A 19,142-nucleotide genomic window follows, 5' to 3' on the forward strand; every position below is an offset into this window, starting at 1 on the left:
GACATCAACTCTTTCTCTTTCCACAGATGCTGCCCGACATGCTGAATAATTCTAGTTGTTTCCGTTTTTCGTTCCGATTGGTGCCATTAGCCAAGTTTAAGATGGGCCTCCTCACAGCAGAAGAATGCTTCCAAATCTGCAGGGAGCTTGAGTGTTTGAGAAAGGTATCATGCTAGTTTTCTGGATAAGTATCTTTTTGCTTTTGTATATTGATGAAATGGGCAGGCACAGTAGTCTAGCGATTAGCATAATTCTATTACAGCGCCAGCGACCCGGGTTCAACCCCAGCCACTGTCTGTAAGGAGTTTGTATGTCCTCCCCATGGCTGCATGGGTTTCTTCCGGGTGCTCCAGTTTCCTCCCACATTCCAAAGACGTATGGGTTAGGAAGTTGTGGGCGTGCTATGTTGGTGCCGGAAGCGTGGCGACGCTTGCAGGCTGCCCCCAGAACACTCTACGCAAAAGATGCATTTCACTGTGTGTTTCGATGTACATGTGACTAATAAAGATACCTTCTTATTATTAGTATCTTATAAAACCCTTATGGATGTGCCCGTATTGCCAATCAATGGAACCCTGTAATGGCAGGAAACCAGCCAGAGACAATAAATATATGCTCACTCGTTAAGCAGTAAAAACAAGTCCTAGAAATATTCAGCAGATCAGGAGCATCTGTGGAGAGAGTTAATGTTTCAGATCAATGACCTTTCAAAGACGGGTTGCTGCACCCATTGCTCCTCATATGAGGTCTCAGTGTAAAGCAGCCAAAAAGACACCAATCCTGATAGGACTCAGAATACCTCCAAGCTGGAGAAAGTACACTATCAACCAAAAGGGAACAAACCCTCCCTGATATAAAGATAAGAAAGCAGCTCGGACCTGAGTATTAACTGAACATTTCCAGTAGGTTTAATCGGCACCATCAATTGCTATTGGATTCTTGCCTTGTTTTCACTGGCAAGTTTCAGGAAGACTGGGAACCCTTGAAGGTGACATTGAGTTTAACTGTGTTGAATTATTGCTCCAATTGAGCAATTACCATACTTTAACAGGAAGCCCATTTCTCCTGAGTGGTTGCCTGCAACCAGTTGAACATATTCAAGTTGAATATGTTGAACTTGTCAGTAATTGGTGTGAGCTTCCTCATATACTTACAATCTCACTTTGAACCCTCTTTCCCCCTGCACCCAAACCCATGTTAAAATACACTCCCTATTGATTTCAAGTCAAATTCTACAAAACTTACAAACACACTGGTCAACATCACCTCTTTTGTAGGTTGTCAAAACTATAGTGTGGTGGTGGTCATTGGAAGTTTGTTAACATCTTTGACATTTGATCTTGAACAGACCTCTTGCATATTAAAGATGAACTCTTGACCTCACAGTCTACCTCACTATGGCCCTTGCACTTTATTGTCCACCTGCACTGCACTTTCTGTGTAACTGTAACACTAAATTCTGCATTATCTTATTGCTTTTCCCTTGTACTACCTCAATGTATTTATGTTTTGAAACTACCTGTATGGATGACTTGCAAAACTAAGTTTTTCACTGTATTTTGGTACATGTGACAATAATAAACCTATACTAATACCAATTCTAGACACATTTGGGACACCTTTAAAAACATAAAGGTATTGTTAAAACAAAACCACTTAAAACACATTCACACTAAAATCATTTCAAATGTTAATATTACATCAAATAAATATATAAGAATAACCACTTACCTTTCTTCCACAGCGATTTGTCGCAGTGTTTAAATAGAGGCTGCTTGCGTGAGGCTAAAACCAATGCAGGCTCAACGAGCAGATTTCCCAGCATGGGAACTGGGAAGCTTGCGGAGGTATACATTTCCTGGTGTGACACAGGGGAAGCGATAACCAGTACTGGCAAGACAGGAGATGCCAACATCAACTTAGGCTGACACCATTACAAGAAACTGGGACTTCTGTGGGAATAGTCCATTGAATCCCAATATAATTGTTGGCCTTAGGATAGAAGATAAGCCCCCTTGTTAGGGAGTTTATTCAGCAGCAATGAAAGTGTAGATGCCATTAATAACATCTCTTTCATCTAGGTGTAATAGGAGGGTTGAGAGCTTCAAGGTCCTAGGACTGAACATCACCAATAGCCTGTCCTGCTCCAACCACATAGACGCCACGGCCAAGAAAGCTCACCAGCACCTCAACTTCTTCAGGAGGCTAAAGAAGTTTGGCATATCCCCCTTGACACTCACCAACTTTTATCGATGCATCATCGAAAGCATCCTATCTGGATGCATCATGGCTTGGTATGGCAACTGCTCTGCCCGGGACCACAAGAAACTGCAGAGGGTTGTGGACGCAGCTTAGCACATCATGGAAATCAGCCTTCCCTCCATGGACTCTATCTATACTTCTCACTGCCTCGGTAAAGCAGCCAGCATAATCAAAGACCCCAGCATCCAGGACATTCTCTCTTCTCCCCTCTCTCATCAGGCAGAAAATACAAAAGCCTGAAAGCACGTACCACCAGGCTCACGGACAGCTTCTATCCCACTGTTATAAGATTAATGAATGGTTCCCTTATACGATGAGATGGATTCTTAAACTCACAATCTGCCTCATTATGACCTTGCACCTTATTGTCTGCCTGCACTGCACTTTCTCTGTAGCTGTGATACTTTACTCTGCGTTCTGTATTGTTTTACCTTGTACTACCTCAAGGCACAATGTAATGAATTGATCTGTATGAACGGCATGCAAGACATGTTTTTCACTGTACCTCAGTACAAGTGACAATAATAAACCAATTCCAATTCTAATTCAATGTTTTGCTTTTCATTTTGTTACAAGCTAAAGATCTCATCAAATCACTGATTTTGATCTGATTCCATCTGATTATGACTGCAACGGCACACCTTGTGGACATATGTGAAAGTCATCAGCTATTTACAGTTTAATGATAGCATATGGTGACTACTTTGGCTTTAATACAACTGCAAAATTCAGAAACAATAACCATGTGGAAAGGACTATATGTTTCAAAAAAATGAATTAATTCCATATGAAGTGTTTTTTGAAAACACAAATTTCCTGAAGAAGGTGGTTAAAAAAATTATAATCAGAACATTAAGTTGTCTAAGTAACAGTAGGCCATTAATAAGACTTGTTAAAGTAAGAAAGGCAGGACATGTTGGTGCAAAAGAATTGGAATCTATAGGAGGAGCATTTTAAACTGTGACATTGTTACAATTCTGCTGAACTCATTTGTCTGGTATAAGTTGCAAGAGAAATTGAACGAGAATATAAGAACTAAACTAAGAAGGAACAATTTTTATATAAAAATTTAGGGCTGATATTCTGGGATTGCAGCTGATTCCCCTTGTAACATGACAATACCTCAGACTGAGCCACTAGGGAAATACTGTTTTTAGAGCTGTTACATTTCAGCACAATGACTGCATGTGATTTGTTCAGTTGCCATGAGATACAGGGGAACGATTAAGTGTTTTGTCTCCTCTGCCTATTAATAATGTTACCATCGGGCATCATACCAAATATTAATTTATTGCATATCAGGCATTAACCTAAGTTTCAAAAGACATCTTCTGTTTTCAAAGACAACTACACCCAAATCCGAGCCAGAACACCACTTTTGATTTTGCTTTATTGTGTACAAGGGTGATCAAATAAACTTCCATTGAATTCAATCTGTTCTGATGAAGGGTACTTTCCCAAAGAAGAGTTAGTCTTTCCACAGATGCTATGTGACCTGCTGAGTATTTCCCATGCAGGCTGTTTTTATTTCAGATTTCAGGCATCTGTATATCTTTGATTTTCAATCAAAAGAAGTCTTCCTTTCAGACTCTAAAATATTGTTCTTCAGTGTTAATGAATATCACCCTCATCCTACTGAGTGAATTGAATTGCTCTGATGAGAACATAGGAAGTAGAAGCAGGGGAGGCCATTCAGCCTCTCATGCCTGCACCAACATTCGATAAGATCATGGCTGATGTCTCACTTCAGCACTACTTCCTTGCACTGACCACATATTAATAAATTCCATTCATTTCCACAATTATCTTATGTTGAACATATCGCCCTTTTGCACAGAAAGTTCCAAAGATTTGTGGCTCTCTGGGTTTAGAATTTTCTTCTCTTCTCTTTCCTAGATGGCTGACCCTTTATTTTGAGACTGTGATCCCTGGCTCTGGACACCCCAGACACAGGAATCATCAATTCTATATCAATCCTGTCAATGAGATCACCTCCGATTCTTTTAAACCCAAGAGCACGTGCCCAGTCAGTTTAATCTCTCCTCACAGGATGCAACAATCATTCCAGGAATCAAACTAATTAACCTCAACTGCAACTATATCCTTCCTCAGGTAAGGAGGCCAGACCTGTGCACAATATTCCCTTTAAGATGGTTGCTGCCAATGATGTGAGTGTGAATGATTTGTTATTGAAGTGGATTATATAGTTATTATGTAGGTGGAAGATACAGAGTTGGGAAGTTTATGTTTAATGTTAACCCACTATTTTGAATACATTATTGAAGTACTGACGCTTAACGATTATTTCTCAACAGTTTTGAGGAATATTCAGCCATATTTTCATCCAATAGTATGGAATATACAGTCAACTTCATACCAGCAATCAAAGAGCACATTGAAGCTTCATCACAGTGATAAGCACAGGCAAAATATACAATACAAAATAAGTATGAAGCAAGACTACTGACAGAAGCTTATTCATGTATAACTACCATGCTTTTTTAACAGAGAAATAAGCTGTTTAATTTTAAATCGGTTAATGACTCTGTTAAAGTGGCAAAGTAATTCCATACAAACCTTATGAAGCATTCACAAGCTATTATCACAACAGGTAATTTACAAGCTTGCATAAATTATCCAAACTATTTTTGAGCAGTTTGATTTTTTTTCTCAAAGTAGATTAGAAATCATAAGCCTTCAAGCTCCACATTACATCCAGCAATTAACACAAATTACTGCCATTTTCCATTGAGCAAATTTAAGCATAATCATTACTTTACTAACTGAAAGTTAACCTATTGTTTGAGTTCAATAAATAAATTATTCACCAGGCTTCAAAATATTCTCTATATATCAGTAAGTTCCTTACTATAGTCAATTAAGCTCTCCATTCATATTGAGCTCTTCAAGCAGGCAAATGTTCGATCACAGAATGGAATTTGTCCCACTTTAGATCAGGTACAATACACTCAGAGGAAGTCCTTGAGGTAAAAGGTTGGGTGGCAGAGTGTTGCGGCTGCTAAAGCTGCTGGATTACAGTGTCAGAGACTCCACAGGGATGACGTGCAAACTTCACACAGGGTGCTGTCTGTGTGAAGTTTGCATGTTCTCCCTGTGACCGTGTCTGTTTCTTCCAGGTGCTCCAGTTTCCTCTTACATCCCAAAGAGCTGCCGGTGGGTAGATTAATTAGCCTCTCTACATTGCCTCTGGTGTGTAGGCGAGTGATAGAATCTGGGGGTGGGGTGGGGGTAGTTGATGGGAATGTGGGGAGAGTAAAAGATGGGGTTCATTTGGGATTGGTGTAAATGGGTGCAAGACTGTCAGAGTGGAGTCGTTAAGCCAAACAACTTGTTTCCATTCTGTATGACTCCATGACTCTCTGTTTGTGTCTAACCTATTGGTCACACAGGTTCCAAAAATAAATTGTGATTTTTAAGGCGTTTAGTAACTTGCACAAATTTCCAAAATTTCAAAAGCAAAATACTGCAGTTGGTGTATGTCTGAAATAAAACAGAAAGTACTGAAAACATTCAGCAGGTCACGCAGCATCTTTGGAGAGAGTAACAGGAGTAACATATCAGACCAATGAAATCAGAACTGGCAAAGCTCATTAATTCAATATGTTAACTCTGTTCCTTTGTCCAGTGATACTGCTTGATTTGCTGAATGTGTCCAGTAGTTTGTTATATTTCAAACATCCAGTGTTTGTCTATGAGCAATACAATGTGAAATCAGTGAGATTTATTGATGCCATCTTTTATTTTTGTTCATCAGAACTCGATTGTATTATCTGACAAAAATTAATCTTCAATACGTTTGTTTTTAAACAGTTATTGTAATTTTATTTTACTATCCACTATTCTATCTACAAATCTACAATTTACTATCTACAATTAGTGGTCTAATCTACATCCATAACCACTACAGCATAATGCAAGCCCAAAATTAATTTTAATCATACGGAAATGTCACAATTGTTATTTGTTTAAGTTATTTGAAGCAGTTCTGACATCTCATGCTTGGATTAAATTGACCACACTGAACTGTTTCATGGTTACAAATACACCTCCATTGGAGTGTACAAATATAAAAACTTTCAGATTTTTTCAAACTGGCAACTACCAACTACAAAATAAATCTTCTCATTAAATTAGAGAATGTTCCCTATTGTCCACTAAATTAGAGAATGGACTGCTAACAACTGAGTACAATCAAAGTTCAAGCAATTGTTGAAACTGCCATATAAGATCATTAAAAAATGCTTAAACCATGAGGCAGAGATGATTTAACTTCTAAAGTGATATTTACAAGCTAACATGTTCAAAATTTAATTAAGTTATAAACAATGTAATTTCACAAGCTAACACACAAGAAATATATCAAAGTTTGTTTTCACAAGCTAACACACAAGAAATATATCAAAGTTCTGCCAGTGGAACACTGGGGAACATGCTATTTAAGAAAATATTATTTGACCCTTGAGATGTATTAAATACATTCAACAAAGAAAGATTGAAAGTGCAGCAGACGTTTTCCTTGTATGGATGTAGTTTTTATCCAAGATATTTATAGAAATGGATCAGGTTAATAAACAGAATTTTGAATGGTAAAATCACAATCCATGCAAAGCATTACTTGCCTTGTCCTAAAGTTCACAGGATGTGGCTGTCCATCATACAATGCCAGATAATCATACTCTTCCTCCAGAGCAAATGATTGGAACACAATCTGTATTCTGTTGCGTTCTTCTGCTACAATGATCCATGTACAGTTTGCACCATTTGGATACCCATATGGGAAGCCAGGACTTTCTATCGTGCCATTTAATCCTTGTAATGTCCCTCCGCAGGTGTAAATAAACCCTGCAATTAAAAGGAGATGAGAAAAAGGATTGAGGTCAATAGTGCAGACCAGGTTTATTCTTAACACAAGTTATTTAATTTTGGAGTAAGACAACCTGTGATATCTTTCCCTTAATCCACTTATAAACCAAACTAATCAAAGTCATTGTGTGACTTGCTCATGGTTCCACACAAAATACCTTTCATACTTAATATCATTGGATGATTCATTTTTCTTAAAATTGCTGATATCTGATAAACAATCTAAATAGGGATGTCACACCTTCATTGAATATATTGGGGTCGAGCTGATGAATTAGTACTTGCAGCAATGACTGATGCACATATAAACAACATGAATATGGGAGCTAATATATCCTGCACATTGTTCAATTCATTAAGTCGTACACCTACTATATTTGCCGGAAGTGATGGAACCATTGAGCATATCTGACACTTCGTTTAATTTTAGCAAGATCATTATTTTAATATGAAATGATCTGGGTGGACCAACACCACATTTACTTTTTTTACGTTACCGACTGCAATGGTAAGATAACATGAAAGAGAAATTTGCATCAGATGTGATCTATTTTGGTTTACTTTTTGGCTTTTGAAAACGCCTGATGAAATATATCTTCTGTTGCATGATACCATGGTAGCAACCTTCTGAAGCCCTTCTGATGGACATTTTCACTCTCAATAAGAAACTAATTGCTCTTCACCGTTTCAAAGCACAAGTATGATTATCCCAAAGCAACAAAGCAAAACATGAATTGCATCTGAACCCAGGACATGTTCCAGCATTCTGCTTCATTGCTCAGTCTGTTCACAAAGTTCTGATTTTGTGCCTGATGCAGAATATAAAGCACAGGGGTAAATTTTGCAAAGCAAGCATTTTACTTGTGAGGAAAAATTGAAAATTGAGCTTATAGGTCATTATAATTCATAGCACTGCAGGTTCACTAGGTATTAAATTTAATGACTGGAAGATGGTGCATTACAAATTAAGCAAGCTGACTGTCGCAGCCCGATGAGAATTAGAGCTTAACAATATTTGACTTTTCAGTGAGTACTAAGATAACATGATGGTTGAAACTCTCAAAACTTGAAACACACATGTCCTTTTGCTCCCAGTCCAATGACTTCTCATGTACATAAATTTGAATATATGATAGTTAATCTCTCCAAATTCATTCTAAGGACAACTGAAATGGAAATCTTTGTTTTTTTTTGTAGGTTCTGCCTCGGTAGAGAGGAAGTAGGAAAATTATTTCTTATGAATGTATAGTCAAAGAATGCAGGGGCTCAGAAAAGTTATGTAAATGTTGAAGAGACTTGACCTTAAAGTTCAACACTATTAATTCTGGATCTATTACTATTCAGTTATCTCATGTAATCTTGTCTCTGAATGAATTTGATAAGTAACGACATATTAGCTGGGGCTGCTTTGGTAATCGCCTTCTATTTATCCTTGTCAGCTATACAAGGTGTAGGGATGTAAGCATTTTTTTTACACTCAGAAGGTTATTCTCATAAATTTTCTACACTTGCTTTAATGTTTTTATGGCATTTCTGCTCAGATCCGGAGAAGCATTGTACGACCGGAAACTCAAAGATGGTAGACCCTGCTGATATAGACTTCACATTTGGTACTCAATTATATGCGTACTCAAATGTAGTACTCATTTATATAATCAAACTAATGTTGTTCCAACAGTTTTTCCTTTCTACTGACTACAGAGTACATCGGCATGGAGCAATAATATGATCAGACAATAGATTTCCTCAATTAATGACTCCACCTGAATCAGCAACAATCCACCTTTGTACAAAGCATACCTTATAAAGATTCTACTATCCTCAAATGGTTACCTGGCTTTTCATTAACTTTCCTCCTTCTCCCTGTAACATTTTCATAATCACATTCAAACTTTGCCTTTTATTTTCCACAGCCATTTTTTATTGTTCCTTTATTATCAAAGAATGATTGAGCACACTGGATAAAACAAAGGCTAGGAGTCTAACAGTCACCCAGCTATAGTGTAGAACTGTGTTCTAATACTAGACACACCTCTAGCCGAGCTGCTCCAACCTGGCCAGTAACCATCCCATCAGTCCATGCTCAGTCATCAGCAAAGTAGCATTGTTGACAGTGCAATCAAGTCGCACTTGCTCACCAATAACCTACTCCCATTGCTCAGTTTGAGCCCGCCAGGAACAGTCTGCTCCAGACTTCATTATCACCTTAGTTCAAAGAGCTGATTTCAGGTGGTGAGATGAGTGACATCACAGGTAGCACTTAACCGAGAGAGGTAACAAGTAGGTCTGCTAAAAGTGAAGTCAATGTGAGAATCAAGGCAAAGATTCTCAACTGGCTGCAGTCAAACTGAGTACGGAGAAAGATGCTTGTGCTTGGAAATCAATCATCTCGTTTGCAGGACAATACTGCATGAGTCTCTCAGGGCAGTGTTCAATCACCTCCCAGAGCTTCATCAATGACATTCAGAACTGCAGCTGTATTCCTATGATTGCCAAGTGTCACTTTCATTTACAAATCCCAAGACTTATTCACTCCCTCCATACTGGCATACAATAGCTGCACTATATCGAATCTAGGAGCCTGCAGATCTCAAACCCTAGATCTCGATCAGCAGGGGCAGCAGATGCATAGGAAAGCTACTACCTGCATCTCCTTTCAATGACATACAGACGTGACATGGAAATATATCACTGTCCCTTTAGTGTCACCATTGCAAAATCCTTGAATTCCCTCCTCAAAAGTGGAAACCAAAAAAAAAATACCTACTTGAACTGTGATAGTCCATATCAAGTTCCTTTATAATGTGGACTATCACAGTTCAAGCAAGTGGTCCATGATCAGATTATCAAGGGTATATAAGGAAGGGCAATAAATGTTGACCTTGTCAATAAAAACCACAACCCAAAACAGAAAAAAAAAAAGCATTGATCTGCCTTGAGTGGCTTCTGATCCTCCCAGCCTTTGCTGGAGGACTTTCTTCTTGTGCATTCATATCTGTGAGGAGCTTGACTCTGTAGAGATCTTCAGGTCAACTAAAGATGTAAATATCTTTGCCCATTCCTCCAAGCTACGTCAGGCCAATACCAGTTTCCTCCATGTCCCTTGAGATTCCATAATCTTCGCAGGTTTCCCAGTGGACCCAGCATTTCACTGTATATACCCATCAAGTAGTTTCTTTCTTCTGCAGCCTGCCTCTCTGGCCTTCTTTTACACATTGCAATCTACCAAAGTCCATTTTTAGCAGTACATGTCTCACAACTCATTAGGCCTGCCCTCTCAAGTTGCTTGTCATTTATGGCTGGTGCTTTATCATGTGGTGTGGATCCCACTTATCTGCCTACCTCTCAATCCTACACAACGTCACTACCTGACCTGGCGACTGTAAGTGATGGTGGGTGTGCACTCACTGTCCTGTTGCTATTCCTCCGCTGCTTGGTCAGGTTGCAGTTCTGAAGCAAAAATGTCACTCGGGGCAAAGTTGTGGTGTGGGAAAGGGGAAAGTAAAGACCTGCATCCTTCAACCTTCTGCAACTTGTAAGTAAGGGGAAAGTGAGATGTGAGAATGATTGGGTATAACAATGCTGTCATTTTCTGTGGTTTCAGCTAGCCATTGGCCAGAGGCCTCAAGGTAAAAGCCAACATCATCTCTTCCAAAGAATGTTAGGACACATGCCTGGGAGTGTGAACGTTATGAGAGGTGGGTGTGAATCTTGCATCAAAGCCAAGTAGGCAAGGGCACAAGGGAGCATGTCAAAGTAAGTTACAGGTCCTGATCGATTGAGATTGATGGTACAAATCCGGTGGTGATGTGGCGAGTTGAGTTGTGTCTGAACGTAATAGTGCTGCAGGTGGGAAACGATATTTGAGAATGCATTAGTTGGCCCTGAATATTCTCATGAGTTCACTCAAGTCGTTACACCATTGCATCCAGATTATTAGGACTTGTCTCCTGGCTATAATTCTAGGGCTATCTGCTCTATCCATCATTGGAACATGTGAATGAAGGGCTTCTTGGAACCACTTATCCCGCCAACCCACCCTGTAGATATCTGACATCTGTCCTAATTTCCACCTCCTCAATTAAGTCTTCTAATGCACTGATGTGCTGAAAATCCTGACCTACGGTGCTGTCTGTGTGGAGTTTGCACGTTCTCCCTGGAACCTCCAGCTGCCCTGATATCCTCCCATCTCCAAAAGGCATGTGGGTTGATTTGTTAATTGGGCAGTATAAAGATGCCACCAGTGGGTAGGCCCCTAAAGTGAGGAAGAATTTGAGGACAGTTGGTGAAAAGGCAGGGCAGAGGAAAAATGGGATTAATTTAGGGTTTGTTTTATAGGATGGCTGATGGTCAGTGTGGACTCAATGGGCCAAAGGGCCTGTTTCTGTGCTGTATGTTTCTATAATTTCTTGCATCTGGTCCAGCCATAATGCACATCCCTTTTAACAACCGCAGTTAGATTTAAGCAGCACAGATTAGATTTAAGCAGATTTTACCATGATGTTGACCACTTCTTAAGATATTCTAGCCCATGGATAGTGCTGCAAGTGCTGGCTGGCCAAACCAATCATAGAAATGGCAAGGTGATACAATGCTGGTGCATTGACTGCATTTCTAGGGTGGCGAAAAATCTCATCTCCTTTTTGACTGGACCATCTATCTTTCTTGGGCTCACTGGTGAACACAGTCTTGTGACTGTTTTTAATGCATTACTTATATTGACTGAGAAGAATATGCTGATAGAAAATGGAAGCATTCCTCCGGAAAACGTTGTCAGGGGAGATGGCATAGTAAAAGGGATGTGCAGGAGAGACCCCCTCTCACCTGAATAAAGTAAGTTGTTTTACTCAATTTCTTTAGGCAGATTAGATGCATAAATAATGCCCCAAAAAAGTCAAATTTGTACCCTTGTGAAGCAATCATCCTTTGTCAAATCGTCAAGTTCACTGAAACACCCAAAAGGAATTCCCACTCTGAACAATTTGTTGCTTTAATATTACTTCGTGGACCAGCTGCCAGACTTCTTGACCATTGGGCCAGAGACACAAGTTCAAATCCCACCTGCTGGGGAATCTGAAAAAATACCAGCGTTAGGAAACAGGGAAAAAAAACACTGAATTGCAGTTTCACTGATTCCCTTAAGGGAAGGAGATCTGTCACCCTTACCCCGATGTGGCAAAGTATGATTCCTGGCTCATCAATATTGACTTTTAGCTGCCTCCTCAGTGTAAGGGCAAATTAAAGATAGACAATAAAGGTTGCTTTTATTGGCAATTGGGAAAAGCCAGCACACAGTAGCATCTGGCCTGATCTACAGGGCTGTGGTCCCAGTTTATGAAGCTCAATATCTTAAGTAAAGCATTGCAAAATATACCTTTAAACATTTCCTTTGGGAAATTCTTTTGTTTCCTTTCTCTGATTCAACAACTGTCTTCACTGCACAAAACCACCTTCCTGTCCCATCAAAATAAATGGCAGTATTCTATCCTGCATAGTAAGTATAATAACGCACTCCTACCTTCTTGTTGGGTCTGGTGTTATAGCCCTATTGTTCCTTTATGTCTCATAAGAATTCTACTCATTTCTCTTAACATCTTGGTTAATTCAAATTTGACTAGCATCAAATTGATTCACTCTCTGGACCTCTGGTATTAAGGGCATTCTCCAATTATTCAGCAGATTGGTAATTCTGAATTTACTGCAGCTTCATAGCATCTTTTCAATCTACTATGTGTTCCCCTGGGAAATTTGTTCCTCTTCACTTTTTCACTCACTAACTCTTTTTTATTCCCCATCCTTCAGCAAATTTTTGCTAATGGTTGCTATTTCTGAAACTATAATTGAAGAATTCCAGTGCAAGTCTTCTGATAATGTTCTACGTAGATTTTGGAACAAGGAACAAAAAATAAAGGGGAGATTTAGTGGAGGTGTATAAAACTATAAGAGATCTTGATGGGTTAAACAGAAAGGTTCTATTTTCTTTAGCAGAGAGATCAATAACAAGGTGGATAAATTTAAGTTAATTGGTGGAAAGATTAGAAGAGATTCGAGATCAGCCCTGATGCTACAGTATGCTGGCTTTTCTCACTGAACAAGTGTTGGGGTCTGCAACTCATTGCCTGAAAGGATGTTGGAGGGAGAAACTCTCACCACACGTACCTGGTTAAGGGCTAGGGGCCAAGAGCTGTGAAGCGGGATTAACCAAAAGTTGATTTAGGATTGTCAAAGATGCAATGGGCTCAATGACCACTGCAATTTTCAAGGATTCTTTGATTTTCCTTGACCTCAGATAAAATTTCATATTCTTCACTGATGAAACAAGATCCAAGGTCAGTTCCATCATATGTGCCAAACATTGATTTTTCTCTCAATACCTTCATTCTGTTCAAAGGTCAGGTTTGTACCAGGTTTGTCTATTTGCCTAACGTGTGTGGATATTGTTCTATCCTTTGGAACAAAATGGAAGGAGCGATTGAATGCCCGATGCTCACTCACTCTCTCCCTTCAATCCTCACTCACTCACACTTTTCAATACGTTCATTCCAGTCAGCCTCATTCATTTTTAAAACCCAAGCTGCCCTTTGTCTGGCCACCACTTCCTGATCCGTCTCATCTCATTTCCACAACTTTTTGCATCATGGATTCTGACCTTTCCTTTTGGCTTTTCTCTTACAGAAATGAAGTGATGCTGTTTTCAGGGAATATTTTTCTATTGCAGGATAATTTTACAATTGAGAAGATATCAGCAATGCGATTGGACAATTCATGCATCATTTGATCTCCATTTAAATTGATCTTTTTGTTATCAGCACACCAAGGAAACAGAATATCCTTTTCACAGTCATTTAGGTTGTCAGCTCAGGCACTAAGAGAAAGTTTATTATTCCAATAAAGCTTTTCAGAGCTTAGGAATAACTTTAATGTGCACTTGAAACACTTAAAACTTATTATAAAATAACAATTAAAAATTAAAATGCTGTACTTCAGCTCTTTCTAATCCATGGTTAAAACTAAATTTTATCGCTCTCAATTCCCAAACATCACCATCCTTTCTGGAGAAAGAGAAAACCATCAAAGCTGATTGATTTCTGATCGGCACTTGGTGATTTAATTGCTTTAGTCACCAATTGAGAACAAATGTAATTGCTGCTAATCTGTGATCCATTACAATTCTGAAAAATTTGCAATCAGGCAAAAGAATGGCAAGGATTAAAATGCATTATGATGTTACTTTTGAGAATATAGTATGAATAGAATTTGGGATAAGTTGGGAGATGCCATTTTTATCACTCAGATGATACTTGCCAATGGTAATCATGTCACTTCACTTTCGAGATAACCATGTTGTCCTACCCCTCCTCAACATGTGACATTCTGTATCCTAAATATTCTTCCAAATTTCAAATTTAATAGCCCCATCAAGAACAGTTTCCAAGAATCAATTTTTATTCTGTAGTTCCAGCAGCCAGAGGAGCAGAGGGGAGGAGCCAGCAGCTTTTTTTAAAAAGTTGTTTCTGATTGGGTAAGTGCGTGGCAACTCAGCCAATAAAAGGCAGTTAGGGCAAAGTGGAGTGGCCATTGTGTGAGTGGGGCTCTGGCTCCATGATGCGGAAAGTCAGGGAGATGGCCAGTGTCTCTGATGACTATATCTGCAAGAAGTGCATCTGGCTGCAGCTCCTTACAGACCATGTTAGCGAACTGGAGCTAGATGACCTTCGGATCATTAGGGAGACTGAGGGGCTGATAGACAGGGATGTAGTCACACCTAAGTTGCTGGAGGCAGGTAGCTGGGTGAATGTCAGGAGAGAGAAAGGGAATAGGCAGTCAATGCAGGGTACCCCTGTGGCTGTTCCCCTCAATAACAGGTATACCATTTTAGATACAGTTGGGGGATAACCTACTAGTGGAAAGCCACAGCGGTCAGGTCTTGGACACTGAGTCTGGCTCTTTGGCTCAGAAGGGAAGCGGGGAGAAGAGGCAAGTGGTAGTGATAGGGGATTCATTGGTTAGGGGAGCAGACAGGAGGTTCTGTGGATGAGAATGAGACTCTTGAATGGTATGTTGCCTCCTAGGTGCCAGGGTCAGAGATGTCTCGGATTGAGTCCATAGCATTCTTAAGGGGGAGGGTGAGCAGCCAGAGGTTGTGGTACACGTTGGTACCAATGACGTAGGCAGGAAAAGTGACAAGGTCCTGCAAAGTGAATTCAGGGAGTTAGGTGCTAAGTCAAAAGACAGGACATCCAGGGTGGTGATCTCAGGACTGCTACCCATGTCATGTGTTAGTGAGGCAAGAAATAGGAAGATAGTGCAGTTTAACACATGGTTAAGCAGATAGTGCAGGAGGGAGGGCTTCAGATTTTTAGATCATTGGGCTCTCTTCCAGGGCAGGTGGGATCTATACAAACAGGGTGGTTTGCACCTGAACTGGAGGGGGACCAATATCCTTGCAGGAAGGTTTGCTGGTGCTGCTCAGGGGGGTTTAAACCAGAGTCGCAGGGGGGTGGGAACCAGAGTGGCAGGGCAGCAAGTGGAGGGGCTGTGGGGAAAGTAGATGTTAAGACTACAAGCAAAGATGGAAACTGAAAGGTTGAACATGGTGGGGCTAATGTTCTGGGTTGTGTCTATTTCAATGCAAGGAGTATTGTAGTAAGGCAGATGAACTTAGAGTGTGGATCCGTACGCGGAATTATGATGTCGTAGCCACTAGTGAGACTTGGTTGCAGGAGGGGCAGCTCAATGTTCTGGGGTTCCGTTGTTTTAGACATGATAGAGGGGGAGGGGTGACATTATTCATCAGGGAAAATGTCACGGCAGTCCTCAGAGGCCATACTGGAGGGCTCGACTACCGAGGCAATTTGGGTGGAAACGAGGAATAAAAAAGGGACGCCCACATTAATGGGACTATATGATACACCTCCCAATAGTCAGCGGGATTTAGAGGAGCAAATTCGTAGAGAGAGCAGACAGTTGCAGGAAATATAAAGTTGTGATCATAGGTGATTTTAACTTTCCACATATTGACTGGGACTCCCATACTGTGAAAGGACTGGATGGGACCGAGTTTGTCAAATGTGTTCAGGAAAGTTTCCTTAATTAACATGTAGGGGTCCCAACTGGAGAGAATGTGATACTGGATCTCCTCTTAGGGAATGAGACAGGGCAGGTGACAGAAGTGAGTGGAGGGGAACACTTTGGATCTAGTGATCATAATTCCATTAAGTTTCACGATAATTATGGAAAAGGATAGGACTGGTCCTAGGGTTAAAGTTTTAAACTGGAGGAAGGCCAATTTTGATGGCGTCAGAAGGGATCTGGCAGGCGTGGATTGGGATAGGTTGTTTTCCGGCAAAGAGATGCTTGGTAAGTGGGAGATCTTCAAGAGTGAAATATTGAGAGTACAGGATTTATGTTCCTGTTTGGATAAAAGGCAAGGCTAACAGGTCTAGGGAACCTTGGTTATTGAGGGACATTGAGGCGCTGGTAAAGAAAAAGAAGGTGCATATGAGGTATAGGCAGTTAGGATCAAATAAGGCACTTGAGGAGTATAAGAAATGCAAGAGAACACTGAAGAGAGGAATCAGAAGGGCTAAAAGAGGAGCGAGGTTGCTCTGGCAGACAAGGTGAAAGAATCCAAAGGGTTTTAGAAATCCAAAGGATTATTTTCTTCTCTGTCCTATCTATAAACACTGTGCAAATAATTGTGAACCAAAATTTGTTTTGAAACCATAATATAAAAAAAATTAATATTGTCCAGCTTGAACCCTATTGCAATGGCTACATCCTAAACAGCAGAGACCAGCACAATGGAGTATTTCTTTAATTTGCAAATAGCAAATACTATGTAATACTGGTTTGTATGTTAGTACATTGGTTCAGATATAAGCTGCCTCCCCATTCTCTGAAAAAGTTAACAGTAAATCAGTTACTCAGTAACTCAGTTAACATTAGCAATCTGTGAACGGAACAAAAAACCTTTAAAATAGCCAACCCAGATATTTACATATTTAAAAACATTCAGAATCCGAATCAAATTTATTATCACTGACAAACATCATGAAATTTGTTTTGTGGCAGCAGTACGGTGAAAAGATGTAAAATTATGATAAATTACAAAAATAAATAAATAGTGCAAAAAAACAGGAATAATAAGGTGTTCATGGGTTTCATGGACTGTTCAGAAGTCTGATGGATGAGGGGATGAAGCTTTTCCTGAATTGTTGAGCGAGAGTCTTCATGCTCTTGTACCTCCTCCCTGATCGTAGTAACGAGAAGAGGGCATGTCCCGGATGGTGAGGGTCCTTAGTTGACCCTCAGCATCTGGGAAATGTTCTCCCTGCTTCCCCTTCCTGAAGTCCATAATCAATTCCTTGGTCTTGCTGATGCTGAGTGCGAGGTTTTTGTTGCGACACCACTCAATCAGCCAAACCATCTCACTCCTGTAAGTCTCCTCATCACCATCTGAGATTCTACCAACAACAATGGTATCATCGGCAAATTTATGGATGGCATTTGAGCTGTGCTTAGCCACACAGTCATGATGCAGAGAGGGCAGAGCAGAGGGCTAAGCATGCATCCTTGAGGTGTGCCTGTGTTGGTTGTCAGCGAGGAGGAGACGTTACTACCGATCCGCACTGACTGTGGTCTCCCAATAAGGAAGTCGAGGATCCAGTTGCAGAAGGAGGTACAGAGGCCCAGATTTTCAAGCTTGGTGATTAGTACTGAGGGGATAATGGTGTTGAACACCGAGCTGTAATCAATGAACAGCAGCCTGATGTATGTATTGCTGTTGTCTGGGTGCACCAAAACTGAGTGAGGAGCCAGTGAGATTGCGCCTGCTGTAGACCCATTGTGGTGGTAGGCAAACTGCAGCAGGTCCAGGTCCTTGCTCATGCAGGTGTTAATCCTAGCCATGACCAACCTCTTGAAGCATCACATTATAGCAGATGTAAGTGCTACCGTGTGACAGTCGTTGAGGCAGCTCACCCAGCTCTTCTTGGGCACCGGTATGATCGCTGCCCTTTTGAAGCAGATGGGAACCTTAGACCACAGCAGTGAGAGGTTGAAGATGTCCTTGAACACCCCAGCCAATTGGTCGGCACAGGTTTTCAGTACCCGACCAGGTACACCACTGGGGCCTGACACCTTGCAAGGGTTCACACTCGTGAAGGATTTTGAAGTAAACTATATTTACTTCAAAGCATTCCATGGAATAAAGATCCTCAAAAAAATTGCAACATAATGTGGATATTTCTATTCTATACTTTTCAAAATGTTTTATAATTATTTAGGCAAAGTGCCTGCTTTATTATGCAGTGGGACCCCTCTACCTGATTTTTAGGCATAATTTTACGGTTACTTCTTCAATTAAGGAAAAACCTAAAATCTGATCTCATCCAAAGTAGTCGTAAGTTGCAGCTTCCATTTGTCACCTTATAGTTTGGTCAAGAAAGGAAAAACATTGGTTTTTTTTCTCCAAATCATTAAATGGAAATCTTATTCAATGCCTGTGTGAAAAGGGTCAGCCACAATGTTCCCAATTGTCAAAAGCCTACTGAAGCTCGCCTTGTCTGCCAATAACATCCATTTGTATACAGTGTCAAATGAGCCCATTTTTACACCAGCAAATTGTTTGTGAGTGGATAAAATAGAATTAACTGGGTCTGTACATTATATTAAACAGCTTTCGTTTCAAGTTTTCGTGTAAAGGTCAGTTTTCTGTAGATTTTCTTGATAATTGAATTCATTATACTTTTGTGTACAGTGTGAAAATCATCTCAAGTCTGAATATGAAAAGTTCAGCTTGTGACACTGACATTCATCTGGCTGAGTTGCTTTTGTTTGCAATGTTATTGTTTAAACGCAGAGTACTGATTCACTGTCACACTGTGGAAGGATTGGATATTAAACAATAGCACAAACACATTAATTATTTTGTAATCAAATCACCCTGATCTATAAATATTGATTGACAATATAATAGACTGCAACTTATTTCC

The 19,142-nt window shown here is 40.1% G+C and overlaps 1 protein-coding gene across 1 annotated transcript in view; it reads right to left on the bottom strand.

The window, feature by feature from the left end:
• The window catches only part of csmd3b (CUB and Sushi multiple domains 3b), a 1,392,611-nt gene extending 1,384,816 nt beyond the window's left edge, over positions 1-7,795 (bottom strand). The window contains 2 exon segments of the mRNA XM_052022622.1: positions 6,903-7,125; positions 7,708-7,795. Of these exon segments, the coding sequence (XP_051878582.1) occupies positions 6,903-7,125; positions 7,708-7,795 (311 nt within the window).
• Positions 7,796-19,142: the final 11,347 nt, after the last annotated feature.

Source organism: Pristis pectinata, chromosome 9, assembly GCF_009764475.1.
Source record: "Pristis pectinata isolate sPriPec2 chromosome 9, sPriPec2.1.pri, whole genome shotgun sequence".
Lineage (NCBI taxonomy): Eukaryota > Metazoa > Chordata > Chondrichthyes > Rhinopristiformes > Pristidae > Pristis > Pristis pectinata.